Below are 25,289 nucleotides of genomic sequence, written 5' to 3'. Positions count from 1 at the left end.
GCCTGCGCCTTCACATCAGCATCAGGAAGACTGAAGAGCAGTTACAACATTTTGACAAAGTCATCTATGTACGTATCTTCCTTTAAAAATAATCTTTATTCCATCACACTGTCATTAGTCTTCAGTGAAGAACCATGATCTTATTATGACCACGTCATTTTTCCCCCTCTCCTGTCACCTCTTCCCCTTCTAGTTTCTTTTGCACGAAACTTTGCTTGTAAGCCCCTTCCAGGAAAATCATGTCTTCATCAGTCCAGCAAGGCACATAGCACATTTGAATGTTTTAAAACAATAAGTAAGAACCAAATGTTCACAAGGGGTCATGCATTTTGTACAAGGGGAAAAAAAAAGATAATGAGCTTCTGAGCACAAGAAATTTGTTTAATCTTTATAATTTAATATGTACAATAATTCAAATATTAATGTTAGTTTAAAATGCTGGACAGTTTCTTCATTTTTGTCTCTGCAATTGCTTCAAGAAGTGAAACTGTTCTTCACCTCCAGGCATACTTAAGTGGAGTTATGAGTCAGACGTCCTCTCAAACAATGGACGACAGAACATTAAAGTGTACTGGAAGAATAATCCTGTTAAGGAAACGAATAACTTGATAGGGATATAGGAAAGAAGTGAAGTCCAGTGTGTTTATTCAAGAATTAGATTAAGTGCAAAGCTAATAAAATTATAACAAAGTTTGACTGTTCAAATGAAAATCCTGTTCTCTTAAAATTGAAGTCACAGGCTTTACAGCTGCTGAACTTTCATGCAGCCTGTCTGGCCGGACAGCATAACATCACATGTGCTTTCTCCAGAAAAGACAGAATGTTCTGATCTGAATGATTTGCTCCTTAGAACAGGAGTGGCAGTCATGGTAGAAAAGGGAAATGCAGTGTTTCAACATAACGGGAAACATTTAAATGAATTCAACATGCACAAATCCCTGCACAGCATTAACGCTCCAAAATAGGAAAGCAGATAAAACTTGGCAGAGACATGCATACAATAAATAAAATGAAAAATTTTCTCATTCCAACATGTTAACTTACCTAAACAACATGTAGCTCTCAGCTACTGAAGAGCCTGACCATTTCTCTAGCTGTAACAATTCTGACACATCACAGTTTTAAAGAACTGCTGACAAACTTCCTAAAAGCAATGCTATTTGTAGGAAACAAACGACAATTACAGCATTATCAACTGACAGTAAATTCAGTAAAATAAGGATCAAGATCTGGATCAAGGTATACACTTTTATACCTGTGTAACTCCACTGACTGAAACGGAGTTACCTTTGATTTAAACCAATGTGATTCAATAATGGAGGACCTGCTTTTGTGATAGAATGTGTTTTGATCTGAAACTCTAGCATCAGAAATAAGTTAAGTCAAAAATCATTATGTTATTCTTAACTGGAGACATGTTACAGAAAACGTGTCTAGATTGCTTAAAATTGTATTTATTTTGCCTAACCATGATTAAGATCTGTTCTACCCATGAAGTCCCATTCACTTGAATGTTTATATAGGTGTTACTGGGGACAAAACTGGGCTCCTATGTCTACTAAAAGGTGGTAGAGAAGGCAGCAGGCGGAGATCTGGAGTCTGATTCTGGCTCAGCCCCTTTGGGCAAAAACTGGGGATTTAGAGCAAAACAGTAGTCCTAGATGTTGATAGATTGGAATTTATGCATGGCTGGATAACAGACCAAGGAAGAGAAAGCAGGTGAACAATGCTAAGAGACATGGTTGTAGTCAGACAGGGAAGTCAGCACTGGAAAGTGAGTGAGAGCGGATCCAGGGTTGTTAAAGAGAGAAAATGAAAGTAGAAGGAAGCCGGTGAGTCAATTGGGAATTTTATCCATATAAAGTTCTAAATTACACAGTTTTCTTTCTAAGGCCCTAATATCACAGAAAAAGTTATTTTTACTCCTTTGACTATGAAAGGATTGAGTCTATACAAGACCCTGAAACATATAAAAAATTAAGCTTTGATTTCCTCTGTGATTGGATGATTTTTAGTAACAGAAAGATAGCCGTGTTAGTCTATAGTTTATCAAAACAAAACAGCAGTCTAGTAGCACTTTAAAGACTAACAAAATAATTTATTAGGTGATGAGCTTTTGTGGGACAGACCCACTTCTTCAGACTATAGACATACCGGAACAGTCTCCGTCAGTCTTTAAGGTGCTACTGAACTGCTTTTTTGTTTTGGATGATTTTTGTGTGCTTCAACACTGTCATAAATGTGTCAACAGACTTAAGACTGGGAATGTGCAACACCTCCCAAAGCCTCCGATAGCGATGCTTCCTGGCTCTGCAATCAATGGTTGCCAGTAAGATTACTCACAGCTTGAACAGAGTATTTCAGTCATTTTGGAAACACAACTACATCAAAGGTCTTTGGGAGCCCCATGATTCTTTGAAAAAGAGTTACTGTGTTCAAAGCTGCCAAATATCTCAATATCATCACTATAATAAAAGAGGTACCCAGAATGGTATATAATGCTTGGAAGTCTGCAGTCCCCAACTGAGTACCACAATGGCATAAGCAGGCTACTTATAGCTACTCTAAAGATTATAGGAACAGGGGAAACGAAGCCCAATTCATGTGGCGTTTTGAGTGGATTTCTTAGTGAAAAAAATCACTTATTTTTTGTATTTAGAGAAACAATGGAGACTTCTAGTCAAGGATATTTTGGAAAGACAGAAGATATTGCTGAGATGATTAGTAACCAACCATCCATCCATCCATCTGCGGAGAGCTCCTTTGCAGATTAGTCAAAATAAACAGATCATTGGTCACATGGACACAGAATGATTCCTTAAGAGGTCTAAAAGTATAGAACAGTAGAATCAGGCACATTTTTTTTTCAGGCTCACATAAAGGTTCGCAGACTCCAAATAGGAATTACTGCAATAATATTTTTAGACACACATTTACAGCCTGATTCTCTTTCTTGCATGAGTGTAAATGACTACATAAGGTGCAAAGAGAGGTAAAACTCTGCCAAGTCATAGAACATGAGACTTTCGGACTAGGGAGTGCGCTGTCATCCTGACAGACTACAGCTTGAATTCATTATAATGGGGTTAATATTTTAGACATTTCTTAGCCAGGGCAAATATAAAGGTACAATTAGATTTCAGCAATGAACTTACACCTGGAGATTACCCAAAAGGATTTAGACAGACTTGCCAGATGTCACATACCACACACGACGCTTACAAATATCCCTTTGATGTCAAGCTGCATAACGGATGTAATACGCACAGCTGCAGAAGAGCAAGACGGCAAAGGAAATGCTGCCAGCCCTTTTGGGTTGTTAGGAGTTGAAAATAAGCAGCTTCTCTGTCCCTATTCTGTTCATACACAGCATATTCCCTACTGCCTTCCCTTCTCAAACGGAACAGCAGTTCGTGAGCTGTCTTCTCAGACTACACCTTGTAAACCATGACTGAGTCTCCCGAATCTCCAACTGCAAGCCCATTTCTGTCTGAAGCTCTACCACCATGCTGCTCCCCCCCTAATGCTCATCTAGAGCCAGCTGCTGCCTGAGCCAACCCCCAAAATGCTCCACAGACACAGCTCAGAGATATCTAGGAAAACTTAGGTCACCCAGAGGAGGAAACGGGGGGACTGTGCAGATGTATGAGACACAAGGGCTCTTGCTGAAGTCCTCACAATTAATGGAACCCCTCCCCTTCATGCACTGCTTGTACAAAAACATTTTCCCTCTGCTTACCTGACCTGGTAGGGTTTGTGGCATGATGCATCTACAGAGCAGGCAAACAGCACAAGTTCTATAATTGCTGATGCGGCTCCCTGAGATGACTACTGCAAAAATGGACATTTTGCTCATATTGGTGGCATGATCATCCTGAAGGTGAAGGCTAGAATTCACATCCGCGCTGAAAACCCAACATAGCAAACCCTTGATTTTACGGACTCAAAATTAGCAGACTTTGGGAACAATGGACATCCATCAGCCCCCCCGTTGTTCCCTAAATCCACTTAATCAGGGTCCATAAAATCCTAAATCCACCCCCTCCTTCCCCAAAATAGTAAGGCGACTTACCCAAGCCACTGGAGCTGCCACTGCTGAACCCTCCATCATGACTTGGACCACCACTCCTGGAGCAGCCATGTGCTCCTCCGACCAGGGGTGAGGCATTTACACGGGCAGATGACACTTGTGCATGTGCCCCACCCCAGTGGAGGGAGAAGCATGTCGTTGGTGCCAGTGGCTCTAGCCCTGTGCAGCAGTGGGACAACAGCTCTTCCAGCAGCTCCTCCAACTGTGGCAGCTTTGGTGAGTCACAGGCATTATACTGGGGGGGTGGGCAATGGGCGGGGCTGGGGAGCTTGGCAGGGGTGGGTGGGCAGTAAACCCTTGTATTTAAACAGACGATGTGGTTTAATGGACACCCCAGCCCCCCTCGTGAACCTGTTAAACCAAGGGTTTACTGTATGCTGTGCAGCAAAACAGGAAGCAGCACTCAACTGAATGCTTACCTACATCATTTTGTGTCTCAGTAACTGCAAATATGGCCTTCCAAGTCTCCTGCAACAGATTAATGACTACAAGGGGAAAATGTTATTGCTACAAAAATTCCCATCACTCCAATCCATTAGGTATAAAAGGAAGCTTCATGGGGAAAATACCCTAGAATGCGACATTTTCTCAGAACAGACAAAAAAAGGCATGCACTTTCCTTAATGGAGAGAAAACAGGAAATGTACACAGGTGCATGTCTGGGTTCAGCAAATGTGCCAGAAGATTTCAGTGTTAATAAAAGGGAAATCTGCCTCCTTTCAGATGGATTAGACATTGAATTATTAATTCTGTCCAGAGCTGCTAAACGAGAGCAGAAGAAAATAGTGATCTCTAACATTTCTGAATAATCTTTCCTTTTGGGAGACATTCACATTTCCTCCTTCTCCTACTCTTCTGAGGATACAATTGAGAATAAAGACCCAGTAAATAATATCCCCTAAATGCTAAGTCTAAGCATAGACTGATCCATAATGCAGCTGCTTCCACCTCTTCTCCCTTCTCTGTTCTATTTGCCAAGCTGCAGCCAATACTACCTTCCTCATCTGTCATGCTGAATGTATCACACTTGTTTCAGTCATTTCCTTCTGAGTCCTTGGCAAGGTTAAATTTCCTTACTTACATGCTGCAATCTGTGCCTTCATCTTGGCTCTCTCTACACATACCCTTGTTAGTTTATTTATTTCAATTAAAATGCACCTTTAATTTTTAAATTTCACACAGCTTCCCTTCTCTATATACCAAAAAACCTCATTCTTCTCCTTCCAATCACTAATGAAAGTTTTAATACCATTCCACCAATAACTACTCACCCCTTATGCTCACTTCATCTCATAGCCTTTTAATTTAGCCTTTCACACAATGGATGCCACCTCAGTTGCATCACCGCTTCACTGTTACTCTAGACTGCATGCTTTTTTTTTGCTTTTGAAGCACCCAGCGCACTGATGCTGGTATTAGGATTAAACAAAATAAGGAGCCTGAATAATTTAAATCTACTATCCTGAAAGTTCTTTTGTTTTTACCTCCTCTGTTTTTCCTCTTTTGTTGTCAGTTCCCTGTTGCCACTGGCTGGATACCCTAGGTATCCCTTTTCCCCATTCTTCTATTACATTTTATTTGCATTGTTGCTATTCTTTTTCTGAGCAACCAAGCTGTTCCCTCGGTAAGTTCTTATAATTCTTCTCTTCCCACAAGCCTGAAGCTGAAGTCAGGTGGCAACATAAATCCATCAAGTGCGGCACTCCACTGCAAAAAAGAAAATATGCCTAGAAAAAATGAAAGAAAAACTTTTCACAAGGAAAAAAACCCCTAGTATGGGACATCCTCTCCCAACAGAAGAGGAAACATGCACTCTCCTTAATGGAGAAAGAGAGAGAGAGAAAATGGAGAGGATGCCTAGATGCTGCCACTTCCACATCTAGACAAGAAACAGCTAGCACACATGCATAGGCACATCCCTATCTTCATCTACAAACACACTCCATTCTCTGGGCACACATCACCAGAAAGATACACGTACATTGCAATAAAGATTCATGGTATAGCTGAGGCTGGCCCCATCAACTGACACTCATATGCCTCATGTTGCGGGGGTATAAAATTGCTGTATAGACATTTGGGCACAGGCTGAAGTCCAGGTGCTGAGAACCCCATGAGAACCCCAAAGTCTATACAGTAATTTTATAACCCTGCAGGCCAAGTCTGAATTACTGAATAATAAACTCCTAACTGATCACAGGCTTAACATTTCTTTAGTAATAGCTTGTTAGTGATTATGTATTGAAGTGTTTTGATAGTTTTGCAGCTTTTGTATTAAATACAGAATATAGAGGCACATGACAACTACTTAAATCACAATTTTATTTTTCAAATTCAGAACAATTAATATTTAACATGTTCTGTCAACAGATTTAAAATATCATGCTCTATTTAAATATTTGACTGACAACACTGTATACAAATAAAATATTACACAATATGTTTAAGAAAATGTTTTGGTCTTCAATCTGAACAATAAATAGACAGGCACTCCCACATATACAAAAAAAGCTGTCACTATTTAGAACAAATTCTTATATAAGCAACGTATGGAAATATGCCAAGAAAAAAAATTCGGGAGTCTTGGGAAACATGTCAAACTATGAGACTTCATGCAATTTCCAAATCTTACTTTCAAAACTTGAAACTTAAGACATACACTGTTCTAGGTTTACCATCCATTTATAAAAGAGATCCAATCAATGCTTTCCTGAGTGATATGCAATTTCAAACTTCAGTTATCCATATGAAATCAAGCTACCTGATGACTGTCGTTAAACACCAGCAGAAAACAACTGGCCAAAGCAGCCTTTTATGTAAATAAAATGAGTGACAGAAGAACTTTGATTTATAAAGCTTAACTGAGATTCAAGACAAATCTGCCTGCTAGCAAAGTCTAACATAAAACCTATCTTCCTCCTTACATGCCTGGTTCTTAAACTTTATCCCACTTGAAATTATATTGTGATTTTAGAAGTACCATTTTAAAAAGGTAGAGATGCAGTATCCTTTCAGATACAGGCAGACTCATTTTACATAGCAGATCACATTTAAAAGAGAGAATACTGTTCAGGAATAGTATATGATAGAGGAAGAATTACAAAAATCAAAAAGCTTTCAATAATTTGGGTAATTTTTAATTTTCTTACTTTGTGTAAAAATCAGACTTCCCCAATTTCTGTATTTTCAGTTACAAATGATATTTCACACAGACAAGTTTTCTCAGAAAAAGTTTTTGCAGCTTCTACCACCACAATTAAAATAAAATGCACTATGAATGAAAAGTGAGCAAACCAGGCTTTCAAAACTATGGTGATAGGTAATCATGTATCAATCAATCTGAAGTCTATTTTAAAATTTGCAGGTGAAATATAGAAACATAATAACTGCTAGGACAGTGGAAAGATTAGGACTAAGTCTTCATGCCATACTCTCAAAAATTTGCTATTGTAGTATTATGTTTACATTTAGAAGTAATGGACAAATGTTTACAGCTAATGATTTTCAGATAACTTTAAAAATCATGAAGTGAAAACAAAGAGGAGTTTTAATGGTTCAGTGAAGGAACTACACCCACTCTTGGTAAATAAATTGAAGACGCTTATATACATTACTTTAAACATTTAACAATTTAACTGTGGATTCTGCAAGTGTGTCCAAATCTTAATCATTTCTTGAGGTTTTCTGCTATGTACTAACATTAAGTTTGTGTAGGAACATATGTTATTCCTGTGTTTCTCTTCAATATCAAATGTTTTGAATCCTTTGTGTTTTTCCGGTGCAAGCCCAAGCTTCAAAAGGCACATTCCAGTATATACGTCATCAATAGGATAGAGGAGGACCTGGTCAGATGCATTGTTCAGTCTTAATGCCAGATTACCAGAGTACAGAAATCCCCCGCCTCCTGCATATGGAGGATAAGAACCTTCATAAAAACTTTCTGGAATGTAGTATTTTAATTTTTTTTCCCGATGAGGTCCAGCATCTTTGATCACATCACCTATAAATAAGTCTTGGGCTTTGTCCTTTGATAAACTCTTCAAGTAATCCAGGATCTGATGAGTATTCACAAAAACATCATCATCCCCCTTAAAAATAAACTGGGCATCTGGACATGTGCTGCTGACCCATTTAAGAAACAGCACCTCTTTCAGGGTCAAATTGAAGAACGTGTCTCTGTAGTTCCAAAGAAGAATGTCTTGGTGGGTTTGACTCTCAAATTTCAACATATCTGAAAGGTCAGGAAAGTTATCTTCTGGAGGGGTCTGTCCCAACAGAAAGACCCTCACAACAGTTATATTCCCCAATTTTATTTCTTTACCCCAAGATTCCCTAATTGCTTGCCTTCTATCAAAATGTGGTATAAGTGACTTAATAGCCAGCAGCAGGAAAGGTTTATGTTTGCACTTGTTTGGTTGATCCACTAATAATGAATAATTTCTACATCTTAAATAAAACAAGAAGTCTTTAAATCTGTCTGGCAATTTTGCGAAGTCTTTAATCTCTGAAGTTACCGATGGGTCAGGGTCACAGGAATTCAGAACGCTAGCATTAGAAAGTAAGGATTCCTCCACTGTCATATTGGAAAGCAAGGTCAAGATGGGGTTGTACAAGAGCTCCAGCTTCTGCTGCTGTTTGTTCCAATAGGCCTTGTGAGGAGTGTATTTCCTCCAGAATTTGCTGCTGGGTATTACAACTTGTCCTTTTGTATTTTTCTCTTGACCACCACTTTTGGAGACTTCCACAATCACATAAATAAAAAAGTTTACCATCATCAGAATTCCCAGCAGCTTTAGTCTTCTGCGTCCAACAATCATTTCTCATATCTGAAAAGAAAAAGGATGATGAGATTTTATACAATTTTTTTCAAACTGATTTCTAATTTTATAGGAATAGAAGAGGTGCGCAAAAAGCATCAAACCAATAGCTGACATTTATAAAGTGAAAATGCAAAATTAATCTGTCAAAGCTCCAACACACAAGTGCTCTCTTGAAGCTACATGGTTGTTTCCATTAGAAATGGAAAGTTAAGTTCCACAGAATGTGGTTGGGTGCAGCTGCGATGTTCTCTCTTTTTTGTCTTTTTCTAATTAATTCTCTGTTCCTTACAGTTGGAACATCCTTCCAAAGGTGAACTGATGCAAAGCCCAATTTCAGAGTCTGCACTTCCCATAGCTTTCCCAAGCAGCTGCCAAGTGAAGTCGGTAAGCTTGGGCAGTTTCAAAGCTGCTGTTGTGTTCTAGACAGACAACAGCCAACCTCGTTTGTCATTCCTAATTTCATTCTCCTGCTATGATAGAACTGATCTGTGGAGGAAATTAGCATTAATCTGTAAGAGAGAAGAACTATCAAAAAGAATAAAAGGAGGAGGAAACAGGAAGCCACTTTCCGAGTGTGGCAACTGGAAGGATATGGAAAGTAGATGAAAGCCTCAACCCCCTTTCACAGAGCATTTACTATTCCGCCCCTTCCCTCCCCCTCAAAAACCAAAACGAAACCCCCCAAAAACCCACTCTCCCAGGAAGCTCTTGAGAAGAAGAGAAATTAATCTCTCTTCCTTCCAGCAGCTAGAAATTAAGACTGTGCGAATGATTTGAGTTTATAAAGATAAGTAGTATCTGTAGGGCTGGGTGGAGTTCCTGTCCTACCCTATGCTGTATGCTGAGCTTCTCTTCAGGATATTGTCCCCATACACTAGCACTGCCTCCTTTACCTCAAATGTGTCTTTTACAGTAGCCTCTGACAAAGGCAGAAAAAGTACCCCAAAAGTTACTTAAATAAAAGTACATCTGCCTTTTTTTTTTTTGAGTGTATTGGGGGGGTGGGAAATGTACTTAAGTACAAGTCACTGTTGACCCTCTGGAAAACTAAGATAATATATGTGCCATCACATGCCAGCAATGCCCCACTGCAATTTACACTGGCCAAACTGGACAGTCTCTCCGTAAAAGAATGGACATAAATCACACATCAGGAACGGTAATGTACAGAAGCCTGTGGGTGAACACTTCCATCTCCCTGGACACTCAGTGGAAGACTTAAGGGTGACAGTCCTGAAACAAAGAAATTTCAAAAATCAAATGGAAAGAGAAAACTCTGAGCTGCAATTTATTTGCAAATTTGACTCCATTAACCAAGGATTAAACAGAAACTGGCTCGCAGCTTACAAAAACAGCTTCTCTGCTCTGGGTGTTAACAGTTCCCCCTTGGATCCTGACAAAGGGTCACATCCCCCTGTCTGATCTAACTTGTTTTTTCCTCTTTTGATAAGTACTATTGATACTGGGCCATTTCCACCTTGCTGAATAGACCTTGTCAGCTCTGGCCCTCCCTCTTACTGGGACCCCACTCTTCAAATACCCCCTGAAACCACCCTCCCACTCATGCATCTGATGAAGCAGGTCTTTGCCCACAAAAGCTTGTGATCCAAAATATCTGTTAGTCTTTAAGATGCCACAAGACTCCTTGTTGTTCTCGAAGCTACAGACTAACCCGGCTACCTCTCTGATACCTGAATAAAAGTACACGTGTACGCACGTCACATCTTGATTGTATTCAAGTATCCAGAATTGCAAGCAGCTGCACTTTTATACTCAAGTAACTTTTTGGGTACTTCTTCCACCTCTGTCCTCTTATATTTTATAAGAGCCCTTGGATTCTATAATTTAATCCAAAGAAACTTCAAGTTTCTTCTGTAGCCCTATCAAAACCCATCACTTCATTTAATCTTTTGAATGATTTACATTATGAATCTTGCAGCAACCATCTGTTTACTCTACAAATGACTTGTACAGGTTGAACCTCTCTCATCCGGCACCCCAGGGACCCGACCAATGCCAGATGAAAATTTGCTGGATGACAGGAGGTCAATATTTTCTAGCACATTACCAACACTTTCACATTTTACTTGGTTCACAGAAGATACTTAGGGGGTAAATAACAGCACAGAACACTGACAGCCAGGACTGGTGGGAAGAAACTTTATGGGACCACAGAAAACTTGGCCATGCCCATGGAAAGTGATCATCTGGATAACTAATATCATTCCAGATTATGGAGTTTGCTGGACGAGAGAGTTCCAAATTACAGAGAGTCTCAATCTGTATGAAAACAAACTGCATACAATATAACCTAACAATACCCACATTATGCACATACTAAAGAGAAACCAAAGCAAGTGGGACATTATCTAAAATGTAAGACCATTATCAAATTTCTTAAAACAAAAAACCAAACTAGTGTTTCTTACATTTTTCCAAAGAGCTCACAAAGACAGCCAAACTAGCAAGAGTCAATGAAACTGTGGAGAGACACCCGCCATGCCCCTTCCTAAAATCCCACTGTGCAGCTGCACAGCAGCCTATGAATGGTCATGCAGCTGCTCAGGCCTGCAGCAGGGAGAGAGTGTGCCAGGAGTCCTCTCTCCCTGCCACAGCCCTGGGGCATCCTGTATCCTAAACTTACCACCCCCAGCCCCATCCCGCAGCCTGCATGCCCATCCAGAGTCTTCGTACACCCCACACCTCTGCCTAGCCCCTAAAGCTCCCTCTTGCGTCCTGAGCGTCTCATCTCTGGCCCAAACACAGAGCCTGCACCCTGACCCTCTGCCCCAGCCCTGAGTCCTCCCCCACACTCCAGATGGTCCCACCCCACAATATGAATTTTGTTATATGCATCAAAATGCTGGTGATGCATCACACATCACTTCCATATTGATGGACATAAGACATCACACGCATGGGGGAAAAAAAAGGTAGAGATTGCTCTCTTCCTAGCCCCTCCACACAGAGGGACAACTGAGGACAAATAGATTACTCTCCAACATAGCCTACAGAGTTTGTAGCACAAGTTACCATTAATATAATAACTGGGACTCAAAGAACAATATGGAAACCAAACAGACACACTAGGAATAAATAAGCACTGAAGAGAACTGCAAGACTGTTTCAGAGATGAAAAGGTAACTAAATGAAACATATCACCTGAAAAAAAAAAACAAACCCACAGTAGACTGAAGCCCAAATTAGAAGGAAAAAAAATTAGAAGTGGCTGGTAAATGACTTATTTTCTTCTTTGAACAGTGCATTCTTGCTGCACATAAAATGTAAGTGAAAAATTACTGGATTACAGTAAGAGAAGCAGAGAAAGTCATACTTCTCTTGAGAACAAAGGGAAAAGTCACAGCATTGACCAAGCAATCACCAAACCTACCCACCATGGTAATTTTCAGGAGCTGGCCTGTGCAACTTCAATTTGCACCTTTTTGTGAATACATTAAAACACAGTATTGAATTATGTGATTATTTTTTATTTCCCAACAGGACTCCTGCTTCATTCAGTGCACAGGATGGACTGTGGTCTCTTGCCTGGCTCTTCAGCCAGCTTGCCAACAAATTGTGGGGTAAGCTGGTCTGTAATGTTTTTTTTAAGTCTGTTTTTTCCTCAAACTGAGTTTTTCCAGGAGTTTCAGTTCTGTAGAAAATCTCTCATTTCTGACACTTCATTTTGAATCAGAATCAAAATGATTTAACAAACATGAAGTTTTCCATGGGACTGTCATTCCAGGCCCTGAACAACTCCATTCACTATACAACCCTGATTCAGCTCTACAACAGATCTATCCTGTACACTGATAAAAAGAGTTCCTGTTAAGGTTGTACGCCATCATGTGAAGATGTTACCATAGTGTCTATGCACAACAGTGAACTACAGATACATAGGCAACCTTAATTCTGTCATTTCCTAACTTATATGCACTTGCATGTTGCCTTTGCAATCAAAGACACGAAGTATGGATAATTTCAGCCCAAGTGGTTGAAGTCTGGCAACACGATAAGCAACTGAAAAAGGGTCTTATAGGCCATGTCTACACTTAGTAAAAACTTCGAAATGGACATAGTAATGGCCAAATCGAAGAATACTAATGAGGTGCTGAAAAGCATATTCAATGCCTCATTAGCATGCCGGGTGCCACAGAACTTCGAAAGTGCTGCGGTTTGCTCCCATGCGACTCATCTACGCCAGGGTCCTTTTCGAAAGGACCCCACCAATATCGAAATCCCCTTATTCCTAGGTCATAGGAATAAGGGGATTTCGATGTTGGCGGGGTCCTTTCGAAAAGGACCCCAGCATAGACAAGCAGCGTGGGAGCGAACCGCCGGCATGCTAATGAAGCACTGAATATGCATTTCAGCACCTCCTAAGTATTCTTTGGTTTGGCCATTAGCATGGCCATTTCTAAGTTTTTATGACGTGTAGACATAGTCATAATGGGAAATGTTGGTCAATCTCAATAGTCAGAACTGCTCACCCCACCTAGAGGCTGCATCAACACTGAGCCATGCTGTTGGCAGTTTGATACAAATGAGTGGTCTCAAAAATGCAAATGGTTGCTCATTTGCACAGCTAATTTGTACGATCATATGGGATCACCCTGCCAGCCAAAAACAAGCAGTGTAGACGTGCTTCTGCCAGCAAAACCCCTTTTGTTAACGCTCCCTTATCTCCAATTTTTTCCAGGCATACAGGATGGACAACAAAGGGGTGTTTTGCCAGCAGAACCACGTCTACGTTGCTTGTTTTCTGTCATCAGCACCCTCTGCCAGCAGGGCAATCTCACGTGAATATGCAATTTAGCTGCGCAAATATACAAATGAGCTGCCATTTGCATCTTCAAGAGCCTCCTTTGAATCACGCTGCTGGCAGCATGGCTCAGTGTAGATGCAGCCATATTCACGTAATCAAATTTCATTGGAACTGCCAGACTACTAGGAAGAACGTGAAGAGGTCATGCACCCAGACATGTAGGAACCCACTGAATGCAGCAACTGGCATATGATGGCAACAGTTGGGCATGACAACACAGTGGAATCCAACTCTGGGCCCGAGAAACATGCACAGACTGGTGGGATAGCATAGTTATCCAGCTATGAGGTGATGATCAGTGGCTACAAAACTTTTGCTTGTGTAAGGCCACTTTCATGGAACTCTGCAAATTGCTTTCCCCTGCCCTGAAGCACACAAATACCATAATGAGACCTGATCTGACCGATGAGAAGAGAGTGGCTATGGCCCTGTGGAAACCTGCAATGCCAGATTGCTACCATTCCATCAGGAATCAGTTTACAATATATAAACCTAGGATGGGGATTGTGGTGATCCAATAGGCAAGGCAATCAAAACCCTTTTGATGAGAAGAACAATTACTCTGGAACCATGCAGGGCATATGGATGTCTTTGTCATGATGGGCTTTCCTAATTGAAGAAGATGGATAACATCAGTACAGCAGTGCCAAACTTTCTAAGGAGCTGATATAGACTCAGACCATAGTCTAGTGATCGCCAACATCAAGCTGAAACTCAAAAGAAAATGTAAGACACAGTTTAAGAAGAGATGTGGCGAGGCTATGTGAGGAAGAAACAGGGAATACATACAGAGCAACACTCAAAAAGAAGATTAAGAATATCGCCACAGAGAAAGACCTAAATAAGAGAGTCGCAGGGATAGCCATCGCAATAGAAGAGGCAATTGAGCAGATTGTCCAGGAGAAGAAAAGATCAATAAGAAGTGGATTACCCAGAAGACACTGAAGTTGGTTCAAGAGAAAAGAGTGCTGAAGATCAGAAGAGAGGTTTCTGAGATGGCAGAACAGCAATATAGGATGAAATGCAATGAGGTAAGGAAAGCAGCCAGAAAGGATAAGGAGAAATGGTTAGAGGAGCAATGTGAAGATGTCGAAAGGTACTACGGCGAATATAAGACCAGGGAGGTGTATAAGACAATTAGGAATATTAATAGGAAATGGTAACCGAAGCAGATGGCGATCAAAGATGAGAATGAAGAAGTGCTCATGAGCAGGGAGGAGATTGTGCAGCGATGGACAAGATATTGCACTGATCTATACAAAGCACAGTTGGACCTGAGCGTCTCAGAGAGACTGATTGAAGAACTGAAAGAAATATCTCCACCTAGCATCGAGAGCAAAACAGATATTTCGAAGGAGGAAGCAGAAGAAGCAGTGAAACGACTAAACAACATGAGCCCTGGAAATGATAAGATCACGGGAGAGATGATCAAATATGGTGGAGAAAGCATGATTCAGGAAATACACTGACAATGTAATATAGCATGGAAAGAAGAGATGGCGCCTAAGGAATGGACAAGATCTGTGCTAGTGACAATACCCCAGAAAGGAAGTACATTGGAGTGCAAGAACGATTGCCCTAATGAGTCATCTAGGCAAGGTGCTGCTGATGATACTGACTGAGAGATTAAGATCGCAGATAGAAGCAAACGCAGACGAGCAAGCAGGGTTCAGAAAAGACAGAAATACCATACAGCAAATATTGGCACTAAGACTGATAGTGGAGAAAGCTCGACAAAAGAACAAAAACACATACAATTGCTTTGTCGATTTTCCAAGGCATTTGACAGTATAGATCAGAAAGTGACTTGGGTGGTGTTGGAGTCATATGGAGCGGATGGCAGACTATATGGTTGTTGAAAGAGATCAATGATAATACATAGGCAGCAATGAGAACATGCAGGGAGTTGGGAAGTTGGTTTAAAACCAGTAGAGGTGCGAGACAAGGAGATCCAATATCGCCAAGTATCTTCATCACACATCTGGAGAGAGCGATGGACAAGATCAAGGAAGAGATATAAGAGATGTCTGTGCACAGGAAAGAATTAACAACTTGAGGTTCGCGGATGATATAGTTACCATTGAGGAAGATGAGGAGAAGCTAGCGAAAACGTTGCGGGTGTTAAATGAAGAAGGGAAGTGGTACGGACTGATTATGAATATCGATAAAACAAAAACAATGGTATTTGGAGATAAGGAAATAGGACGGAAGATCTGTGTGGATGGTATTGAACTAGAAAATGTAGAAGTTCACATATCTGGGGAGCAACATAACATATGATCTAGACTGTAAGAAGGAAATAGCGACTAGAATAGCGAAAGCAAGAGCAAGTTTGAAGGTGATGGATAAGATCTGGAAAAGCAAAGCAATCAGCTTAAGAATGAAGCTGGGCGTCTTGAAAATGTGTGCATTCAGCAGCACATTGTACGGATGTGAGACGTGGGTGATAACGAAAGACTGGAAAAGAAGAATACTGGCATTCAAAAGGAGTTGTTATAGAAAGATTCTGAGAACAGGATGGATGCACAAGGTCACCAATGAGGAATTATATAGGAAGATACAGCCGAAAGAGAACCTGCTGCAGAAGGTTATAAAATGCAAGCTACAATTATTTGGACATATTTGCAGAATGAATGACGAATGAAAAATCAAGACCCTAATATTCGGCATAATGGATGGTTTGAATAGGAGAGGCAGACCCCACAGAGAATGGATAGATGATGATGTAGATTGGCTTAGTTTCTGTAGACTAGCTCCGCACCACTCTGCACTGGATAGGGAAAGATGGAAGGAAACAGTGAGAGAGGCATCATACACCAAATGGGCGCTGAGCCCACCGTTATTGATGATGATGATGATGATGAATAGGGGGAATGCATATCCATAACTTGGCACCAGACTATCTTGCCAAACATTGAATAAACTGCAGAGAGTATCTCTCAATCGTGTGGCAAGCACCTTGGACCAAAAGGGCCATTTCATAGATTTTTCTTCCCAGACCAGAAGATTGCCCTTGAGGATCTTGAAATGCCAACAGTTATCTTTGGAGACGCATCCTACTCATTTTTCCCCTTGGCTCATGAAGCCTTACACAGGCAACCTGGACAACAGTAAGGAGCAATTCAACTACAGGCTGAACAAGTGCAGAATGGTGGTAGAATGTGCCTTTGAGTGTCTAAAGGAGTGCTGGTGCAACTTACTGACTAGGTTAGACATCAGTGAAAGCAATACTCCCATTGTTTTTGCTGCTTGCTCTGTGCTGCATAATATCTACAAAACTGGGGCGGGGGGGGGAGAACTTCTGGAAGAGTAGGGTCGGGTAGAGGCAGATCACCAGGCAGCCAATAATGAGCAGTCATAAACCAGGCCAATAAAAAAAGCACATCATGGCACATTAGAGATGCTTTAAAAATTGGACAATGATGTTACACTTATGTGTGATGCTCATTACCAAGATGTTGTACATTCACTGCCCTGTAAAATAACCCCCCTCCCTGCCATCAACTGCAATTGGCACAGTGAATAAAGATCCTATTGTTCTGAAATCACTGTGTTGCCTGAATAAAAATGTCTGAACACAGACATCACTGAATAGAAAAGAAATTGAAGAGACAAGGTTCTGATAACATAGTGGGGCGGGAGCACAAGGACACGAAGCTTATTACAATTGTGGCGGGAATGACTGTCTCCTACTCCATGAGTCCTCCCTTAGAGTTGAGTGAAGGGCTTCCTGAGCCTTCCCCTCACATTCTAAAATGTCTGGGAGAAGAGGATATGGAACTTGGTTAGGACAACAAGTGGTTTAAACAGGTACAGGGTTTTTTTGTGCTCTATTTGCCTTTCTTTCACCTCTACCAGATGTCTCATCAGATCTGTTTGCTCCCTCATGAGCCTCAACATTTCAGTGTGTATGTTACACTCATGTTATGTGCATGCTTTCCTATCTTCCTATTTGGTGCGGATAACTTCTAATAGCATGCACCTCCATGCATTGAATTTTGCCATACTAGTACAGGAGGACTGCATGAGTTTATTAAACTCTGTCACATGTACTTTCCCCCTCGCGCCTTTTAATCTGCAAAACCTTAACTGCTGGAGCAGCTGCAGATATCACAGACAAGCTATATCAGGGGAAAAAAACTAATAAGAGTAGACTTTACAGCAAAAACACCCTAAAAACCAGAAGGTTAACTCTTCTACAACACATGAAGCGCTTTATAGAACAAAGTATGTGTTTGGTACAAAGCCAAAGTTTGCATTTTAAAGTGTGCACCTGCCAGCAAGGAACAACACACAGCAGAGCCCTGGACAGCGGAACTTGTTTTGCAGACAGGCCTAGTAAACAACACTTAATGAGTAGTCTCTTGCTTCTGCGTTGAAATCATCATTTGCAAGCACCCTTTTCTTACTCCGGCCCTCATTGTTGTTCATCTGTTTGTGTTTGCAGGGGGTGCACAGATGTGCAACGTTAGTGTGGGATCCCTCCCTCTCCTGCACAGCAAACAGCTCCCTGGGATGACCCCTAAATTTAAGCCCTTCACAAGCACATCTGGGCTCATAATTTGCTGAGGATGAATGAGCAGAGGTGTATTCAGCGCTATTAACTACTAAACTTCCCCAATTTCACCCAGGCAGATCCATCCCATCCACAGGAAAAAGGGGTGGGGGGGACTGCCCAGACCTTGCACTTTGGGGGCCCTGCACCTGAAGAGCATGCAGGTGGGGGGGGGGTGAGATTGGTGCTCCCAGCTGGGGTCTGTCTCACACCTCCTTTCACTCTCCATGTCACTCCAGCAGGTAGGACAGCCTACCCTGCCATGCCTCCACCTTCTGTCTTGGAGGAACAGACCCTTCTCTTTTCTGGAAGCTGGAACCTCCCTGAGTTCAGGCACCCTCCTCCTAGCACAGGTGAGTGCCACCAGACAATCTCCATCAGGGCCCTTTGCCAATAGTCCAAAACTAGCGTCCTCCAGTGCCCCACATCTCCCCTTTCCCAGAATTGTGTGGGGAGGAGTCCTCGCCACCAGGCTCCTGCCCTTATCACCCCAAGCCTCAGGGGCCTTCTTACCTGTCTCAGCTCTCCAGCAGCAGACTCCAGCCAAGGAGTTACCCTCCTCTCAGTGTGCCACAATTCCCACACCCCCACCAAGGATGGCAAATTACAGAAAACCAGCAAAGGGCTTCCACCATTTTACGAGCGTTAAAATGTAACCTTTCTAAACAAAACAATTTAAAATGCAAATGGTTACTCTGGTTGCTTGGAAATATGCCTCTTGGGGATGCAGAGTATTGCTAGTAATCCAAATTTGGAGTTATCTGACCAAGGGACCTCCAGTTGTAGGCTGCTCCCCAAATCTGTTTCCTTCTGTTAAACAGTGAGGTATTAACTGTGCATTAATCACAGACAGATTTTAGTGAGAAAGATGATTGTGAACCCAGCCCACCATCAGTTAACATAGCTAAGGATAAGTGAATCCCAACCCCATTCAACAAAAGGAGTTTTGCAATGGATGCCTGTGGGGTGTTAGAATTAATAAATCATGAGTGCTGGCAATTTGATTTTGATGTGAATGTAATCTGTCTTGGGAAAGGAGGTGGGAGTTAGGCATATGAATGATTCCTGGGCAGGGACCAGTATTAGGAGCTAGAGGAGTACAGGAATTAGAGAGAGAGTGGTGTGGGAAGATGTGAATGTGGAGAGGGAGGTAAGTGGGGATAGGTGGGAACAGAAAAAGACTGGAGATCCAGGCGAGGAAGACATAGCACCACCCAGCTCTTCCAGGGTTCCCCCAGACTTCTGCACTCCTCATCTCTTCACTGTGCTGCTCCCCCAGGGTCCAGGGCACCACAGCTCTGCACTCAAACACACTTATGTCCCCAGATAGCATGCAATGGTGAGCACTAAGGCACAGAGATAAATGGAGAAAACAGCTTCAGGTGCTACGAGAATTCTTCCTTGACACAAAAAAATACTGCCCTTTAGCTTCTTAAATGATTTGCCAGGGCTTTCCCAAACACAGCTAAAGCATATATGATTTTGCTGACTATCCCAGTCAGAGTAGTTTCAGGGGAGCAAAATTTTTCCAAAATTAAAAATTAAGAACTACCTATAGCCAATGGCTGTGTCTACATGGGCACAAATCTTCGAAATAGCCATATTTCAAAGATTACTAATGAGGCAATGAAAGGAATATTCAGCACCTCATTAGCATTAGGACGCTTCCGGCCGCAGCACTTTGAAAGTGCCACTTTCGAAAGTGCGCAGCTCAGCACGGCTACACGAGGGTCCTTTTCGAAAGGACCCTGCACCTTTCAAAATCCCCTTACTCTGATCAGTAAGCGGGATAAGGGGATTTCGAAAGATGTGGGGTCCTTTCGAAAAATTCAGCGCCTCATTAGCAATCTTCGAAATGGCCATTAGCATGGCTTTTCCAAGATTTGTGCCCATGTAGACACAGCCAATGTTCCTGCTAATCTTTTCCATCCATGTGTGATTTTTCTCCATCCAAGTGAGGAATAAGTTTTTTCTTTGAACTGAGGCAGTGCAAATGTACTTCACCAGCAAAAACAAAGCCTTGCTTGGGTGCTCTGTTAATCCGCTGGGGAGCATCTGAATCCTTCCTGAGTGCCCCATAAGCATACTACTTACAGGGAACACTGCCCACAGCCAACTACGTCTCAAGAGAGAATGGGTGCATTTGCCATTCAGTCCACTGAGACAAGGAAGTAGCATCAAACCTGGACGACCATACTCTGATAGAGTTTTCTGCATGCGAGTCCAGTAACATTGATTTTAGAATGTAAGTTGTGAGTTTTCTTTTTTAATTATATGAACTTAATTATAAAAAAAAATCTACAACATAGCAACATTATACATTTGGGCATAATCAATATTTAACCTGCAGACAGCAGGTGCCCTCTAAATTCATTGTAACCAGATTTTACCTACATAAAAACATGTTAAAGGGGGGCCCCTGATACAGATGACTTGTTCCAAGCCCCACACCCAGCAGTATTGCTTGAAAGTACAGGAGCTTAGGCAAGCATACCAGATGCTGCATTAATGTGGCCAGAGACCTTGACCTTATGATACTTTGTGTTGTGCTGCAATGATGCCAAATCACTTATTGCTGGCTTGGTATGGTACGGTGTCCTATTGTGGAGGATGATATAAGGCAGCCCTCCCCAGAAACCTTCTGAGGATTGAAGAGTTCCTCGATGAGAGCTTTGTAGAGATGTGCAGGACGGATTCCTGCTCCATCTCCAGGCATGTTAAACTTTTCTGGGGAGCACCTGTTGTGTAGGTGGACTGGCTGCAACTGTACTCCAGTTGTTTAGGGCAGATCAAACGTTAAACTCAATTACATTTAACCACTGCAGCATGATTACAAACATGCACTCATCAGAGGTGCCCTCCCCACTATCAGAATCCAGCAACAATAGGTCTTGGAAGGGGAGTGGCGTCAAAGTTAGGAAAAGCTCCTGGTTGTCAGCGAGAACAGATCCCACACCTGCCTGCTGAGCATTCTCCTTCTCCTCATCTACAATATCCCCCTTGTTTCCCCAAGGCTGCTGGAAGAATTACTTCAGACAGTTTTGGGATATGGGTCCCTGCCCCACCTCTTAGAATCCTATGCAGCTGCTCACAGAAGTGGCATGTCTATTGCTCTAAACTGGAGCAACTGTTTGCCTTCTTTGCGTAGATCTACGCTAGGGAACAAAGTTGATCTGAGATATGCAATTCTAGCTACACTATTAACATAGCTAAAACTGATGTATCAGAATAGACTTTCTGCTCTAGTGTAGTCCAGGGCTCTTCAGGCTCACACTGCTGTCCCTTACTCCATGCAATAGCGTAGATGACGAGGAACGATGGCCGAGCCCAGGGAGATCAGTTTTGCCCTGTCTTAACACACACAGTAAAAATCAAACTCCCTAAGATGGACTGTGCCACAGTCGATTGTCCAGTAAGCATAGATTCACCCTTTTGCCTTCTGGTATGCTTGCCTGAGGCTCCTTTACTTTCAAGCAATACTGCCAGGTAACCTTGCTGTATGCTTTTTCGTCTGTTGGTTCAGACTTCTGCATGCATAGGTTCTCCTCCCCCATGCAATACTCAGATCCAGTGTTCTGGCATACTCCATGCTGAAGCTCATTTGCAATCCTGGACATACAAGATCAGGCATGCTGCTGGGCTAGCCATGCTGAACAAACAGGAAATACAATTCTAAAGTTCCTATGGCTTTTCCTGTGTACCTGGGAGTACAGCAAAGTTGGCCAGAAACAGTCACAGTGGGGCACTGCATATCACCTCCCAGACTCAAAGCATGTCAAACTGAACAGCACTCTAGCTACACTACACCTGGAAGGTCAAATTTAGTGATAGTCCTCTCATCAAGGTAGAGTACAGCAGTTGATTGGGACCATGCCATACCAGGGAGGCGTAACCTGTACTGATCTCTGGGGGGCTCCACTCTTACCTCTCTCCAGGGTGAAGACTATTTATTCCTACATTCCTTTGACTTCCGTTATATTAAATACTGTTATACTACTGTTGTTGAAGAGAATGTTCTACAGACTGCAGGTACTGACAACAATTGCTATTAACAAATCATTCAGTTATACACCTATCCCTTGATTTACGAATGTAATTCGTTCCATGAAAACTGATTGTAAGGTAAAAATTCATGAGTCAAAAATGAAATGCTAATTAATTTCAATGTAAAAAACTCTGACTGGTTCCCAACTCCCCTCCCCACCCCAAAAATACCCCTCAATTTTTATCTCCGTTACCATACTATACAATCATAAAAATAAGAACAGTGCTACATTAATGCTTTTTTATGATATTTATTACCTCTAGTCAGTTCTTTGATAGTGGTGAAGAAGGTGGTGTTGGCGTGTCATCACTGGAAACAGCTCTATAGTGACTTTAACCTCCTTAATTGTGGTTTTATCTTCAGCTTTTGAGGGTGAGAGTTGAGGATCAGGTGATAGTGATGAGGATTTAGAAGGAGGTGATGAAGCTGAGGTTTTAAAAAATGACAGAATTCAAGTTTGTATTGCAGCCCTCTTTTTCCTGTTGTACAACTCCTTATTGCACTGAACAGATTCATGAATTTATCAGTTGCACCCTGAACTCTGTTGTAAGTTTGGATGGTTGTCATTGGAATTTGTGTAGCTGTCTCTAATGCAATGAAGAATTTTGAGCATGTTTCAATGTCCAGTTTTTTTTGTGATTCATCCAATTCTTCCTCCTCCTTTTCTGATAATTTTTCTGCATCCAGCTGAATTAATTCTTCATTAGTCAATTCTTCACTGTGTGACAATAATGGGTCTTGACCATCATCTGTTTCTAAGTCATTGAATCCTGCTTGAGTTGCCAGTTGCATGACAGAATTTGAGTCTCTCTCACTTCACCCTCAAAACCACAGAAATCATGAACATATTTTGGCAACAGGTTTTTCCAAATACCATTCAGGGTACTTTGAGTAATTTTATTCCATGCAGTTGTGATATTTTCTACAGCCATCTTTATTGTTGTAGTTCTTCCACAACTGCTTAACTGTTAGGTTGTCTTCTCAGTCTGATGCAGATACGAGATACCTCATCATCACCAGTTGCAGATAGTAAGCTTTAAATGTAGCAATGACACCTTGATCCATTGGCTGAAGAATGGAAGTGGCATTTGGAGGCGAAAAAAAAACAAAACAAACACCCACTCAAATGTTATCGCCATAGTTTTTTTGACACTGATAGGGTGACAAGGAGCATTCGAGGATGAGCAGACATTTATTATCCAGATTATTTTCAGCACAATATTTAGAGATGAATCATGAAAAGTAGCAAAAACCTGCTTTGTCACCCAGGACTTTTGATTAGGATGCCAGACCACAGATAATGATGCCTTGTTTAAGCCTTTAAGTGCCCTCAGATTTTCCAAATGGTAAACAAGGAGAGACTTCAATTTCAGGTTGCCTTCCAAATTTCCACCAAGAAGCAATGTCAGTCAATCCTTTGAGGCATTGAAACCTGTTGCTTTTGTTTTATCCCTTGAAATAGAGGTCTGAGAAAGCATTTTTTCCAGAAAAGTCCCACTTCATCAACATTCAAGATCTGTTTTGGAGAATATCCACCTTCCTCAATTATTCATCATAATATAGCTGGGAAAATGTTCGCTGCCTGAGTACCAGCAGATGCTGCTTCACCTGTAACACACAGACTATGATAATGTGAATGCACTTTAAAGTACCCAAACCAACTGCGACTTGCTTTGAAGGTTACTCAGCAGCCCCAACTTGCCTCTCTTCCCTTTCTTCTTCAAGTCCACAAACAAAGACAGGACTTTCTCCCTTATGATAAAGTTCAAAGGCATGTTACATCTATTATGGCTGTTGATCCAGTGTATTAAGTCTTTCAAGTTTATCCATTATTCAATCCAAGCTTTTGTTATTCAATGCAACTTTTCGTTCCATGCCATTTCTTTTAACTTTTCTTTCTGCATGAAGATTGTACACACTGTTGATGCCACCAAGTTCATTGCCAAACATGTCTTTCAATTGCTGGCCCTCTTGTACTCTTTCAATAACTTCAAGTTTGGTAGCCACAGATATTGCCTTCCTTGGTTTCCTGGCCTTAGTGACAGCTCCTGGAGAAACTTTTTCATGTCTAGGACCCAGGATGATTACAAAATAATAAACATATTTGAAGATTAATATCATTCACAGTGTTGATGACACGGACACAACAAAGCGCATGAACCAATTGGGAAGAGCTGGGCAGCTGAGGGAAATGAGTCAGCCTTGCACTCCATTCTGCTGTATTCCTCCGCATTCGTTATTTATGAAGCGGACGCTCGGATGAAGGTTGAGTCTTCTTTGTAGTGAAAATATGTTTGTAAATTGACAAGTATAAATTTACATTGTCGTAGTGAAAATTCATAAATCGAAAATTTGTAAATCAAGGGATAGGTGTAGCTCATTGTGCAATATGTATAAGCCATTTTTAAAAGCAGAGATCCCACAACAATACAAATTTTGTGAAATATTTTGCTGAGTAATATGGATCTAATAGAGGACATGAGAATTTTTTAAATTAAATTTTATGAACATACTGCTTTTTGTTGTTTTTGAAAATATTTATATATTGTAAATAAGTTAATGGCTTGTAAGACAGCAGAAGATGACCGTTATTAAACTACACTCATCCCTTGTTAAACGAGTACTTTAATTACAAGTACTCGCTTAAACGAGGGATAAAGATACGTACCTTAGTTCACTCCACAAGTGAACTCCCCTCGCTAATACAAGACTAATCCCCTCCCTGTGACTCCAACCTGCCCTAGTCTGACCCCCTGCCAGCTCCATGGCCCCAACGCACGGCAGCCTGAGCCCCCGCCAGCCCACAACCCTAACCCGCAGCAGGCTGACCTCGGCCCCCATGCTGGCCCCACAGAGGTGTGACCCCTGCTGCCGGCCTCAACCTGTGGCAGCCTTAACCCCTGTGCCAGCCCCACAGCCTGGCCCCTCAGCAACCTGCTCCTGCCCCCGTGCCG

At 41.6% G+C, this 25,289-nt stretch overlaps 1 protein-coding gene and 1 long non-coding RNA gene across 2 annotated transcripts in view; both read right to left on the bottom strand.

The window, feature by feature from the left end:
* Positions 1 to 156: 156 nt before the first annotated feature.
* On the bottom strand, positions 157 to 4,193 carry LOC142010199 (uncharacterized). The gene is made up of 4 exons (XR_012644718.1): positions 4,073 to 4,193; positions 3,740 to 3,831; positions 1,045 to 1,156; positions 157 to 585 (listed from the first exon to the last, which is right to left on the bottom strand). It is a non-coding gene; the product is annotated as an uncharacterized LOC142010199 (long non-coding RNA).
* Positions 4,194 to 6,395: 2,202 nt separating this feature from the next.
* The window catches only part of B3GNT2 (UDP-GlcNAc:betaGal beta-1,3-N-acetylglucosaminyltransferase 2), a 45,945-nt gene continuing 27,051 nt past the window's right edge, over positions 6,396 to 25,289 (bottom strand). The window contains exon 2 of the mRNA XM_074989382.1: positions 6,396 to 8,916. Within this exon, the coding sequence (XP_074845483.1) occupies positions 7,714 to 8,907 (1,194 nt within the window). The 5' untranslated portion in view covers positions 8,908 to 8,916 and the 3' untranslated portion in view covers positions 6,396 to 7,713. The remainder of the gene's footprint in view (positions 8,917 to 25,289) is intronic.

This window comes from Carettochelys insculpta, chromosome 3, assembly GCF_033958435.1.
Source record: "Carettochelys insculpta isolate YL-2023 chromosome 3, ASM3395843v1, whole genome shotgun sequence".
In the NCBI taxonomy this organism is placed as follows: Eukaryota; Metazoa; Chordata; order Testudines; family Carettochelyidae; genus Carettochelys; species Carettochelys insculpta.
The sequence above is the reverse complement of the archived record's forward strand: the minus strand, read 5'-3'. Positions and strand labels throughout refer to the sequence as shown.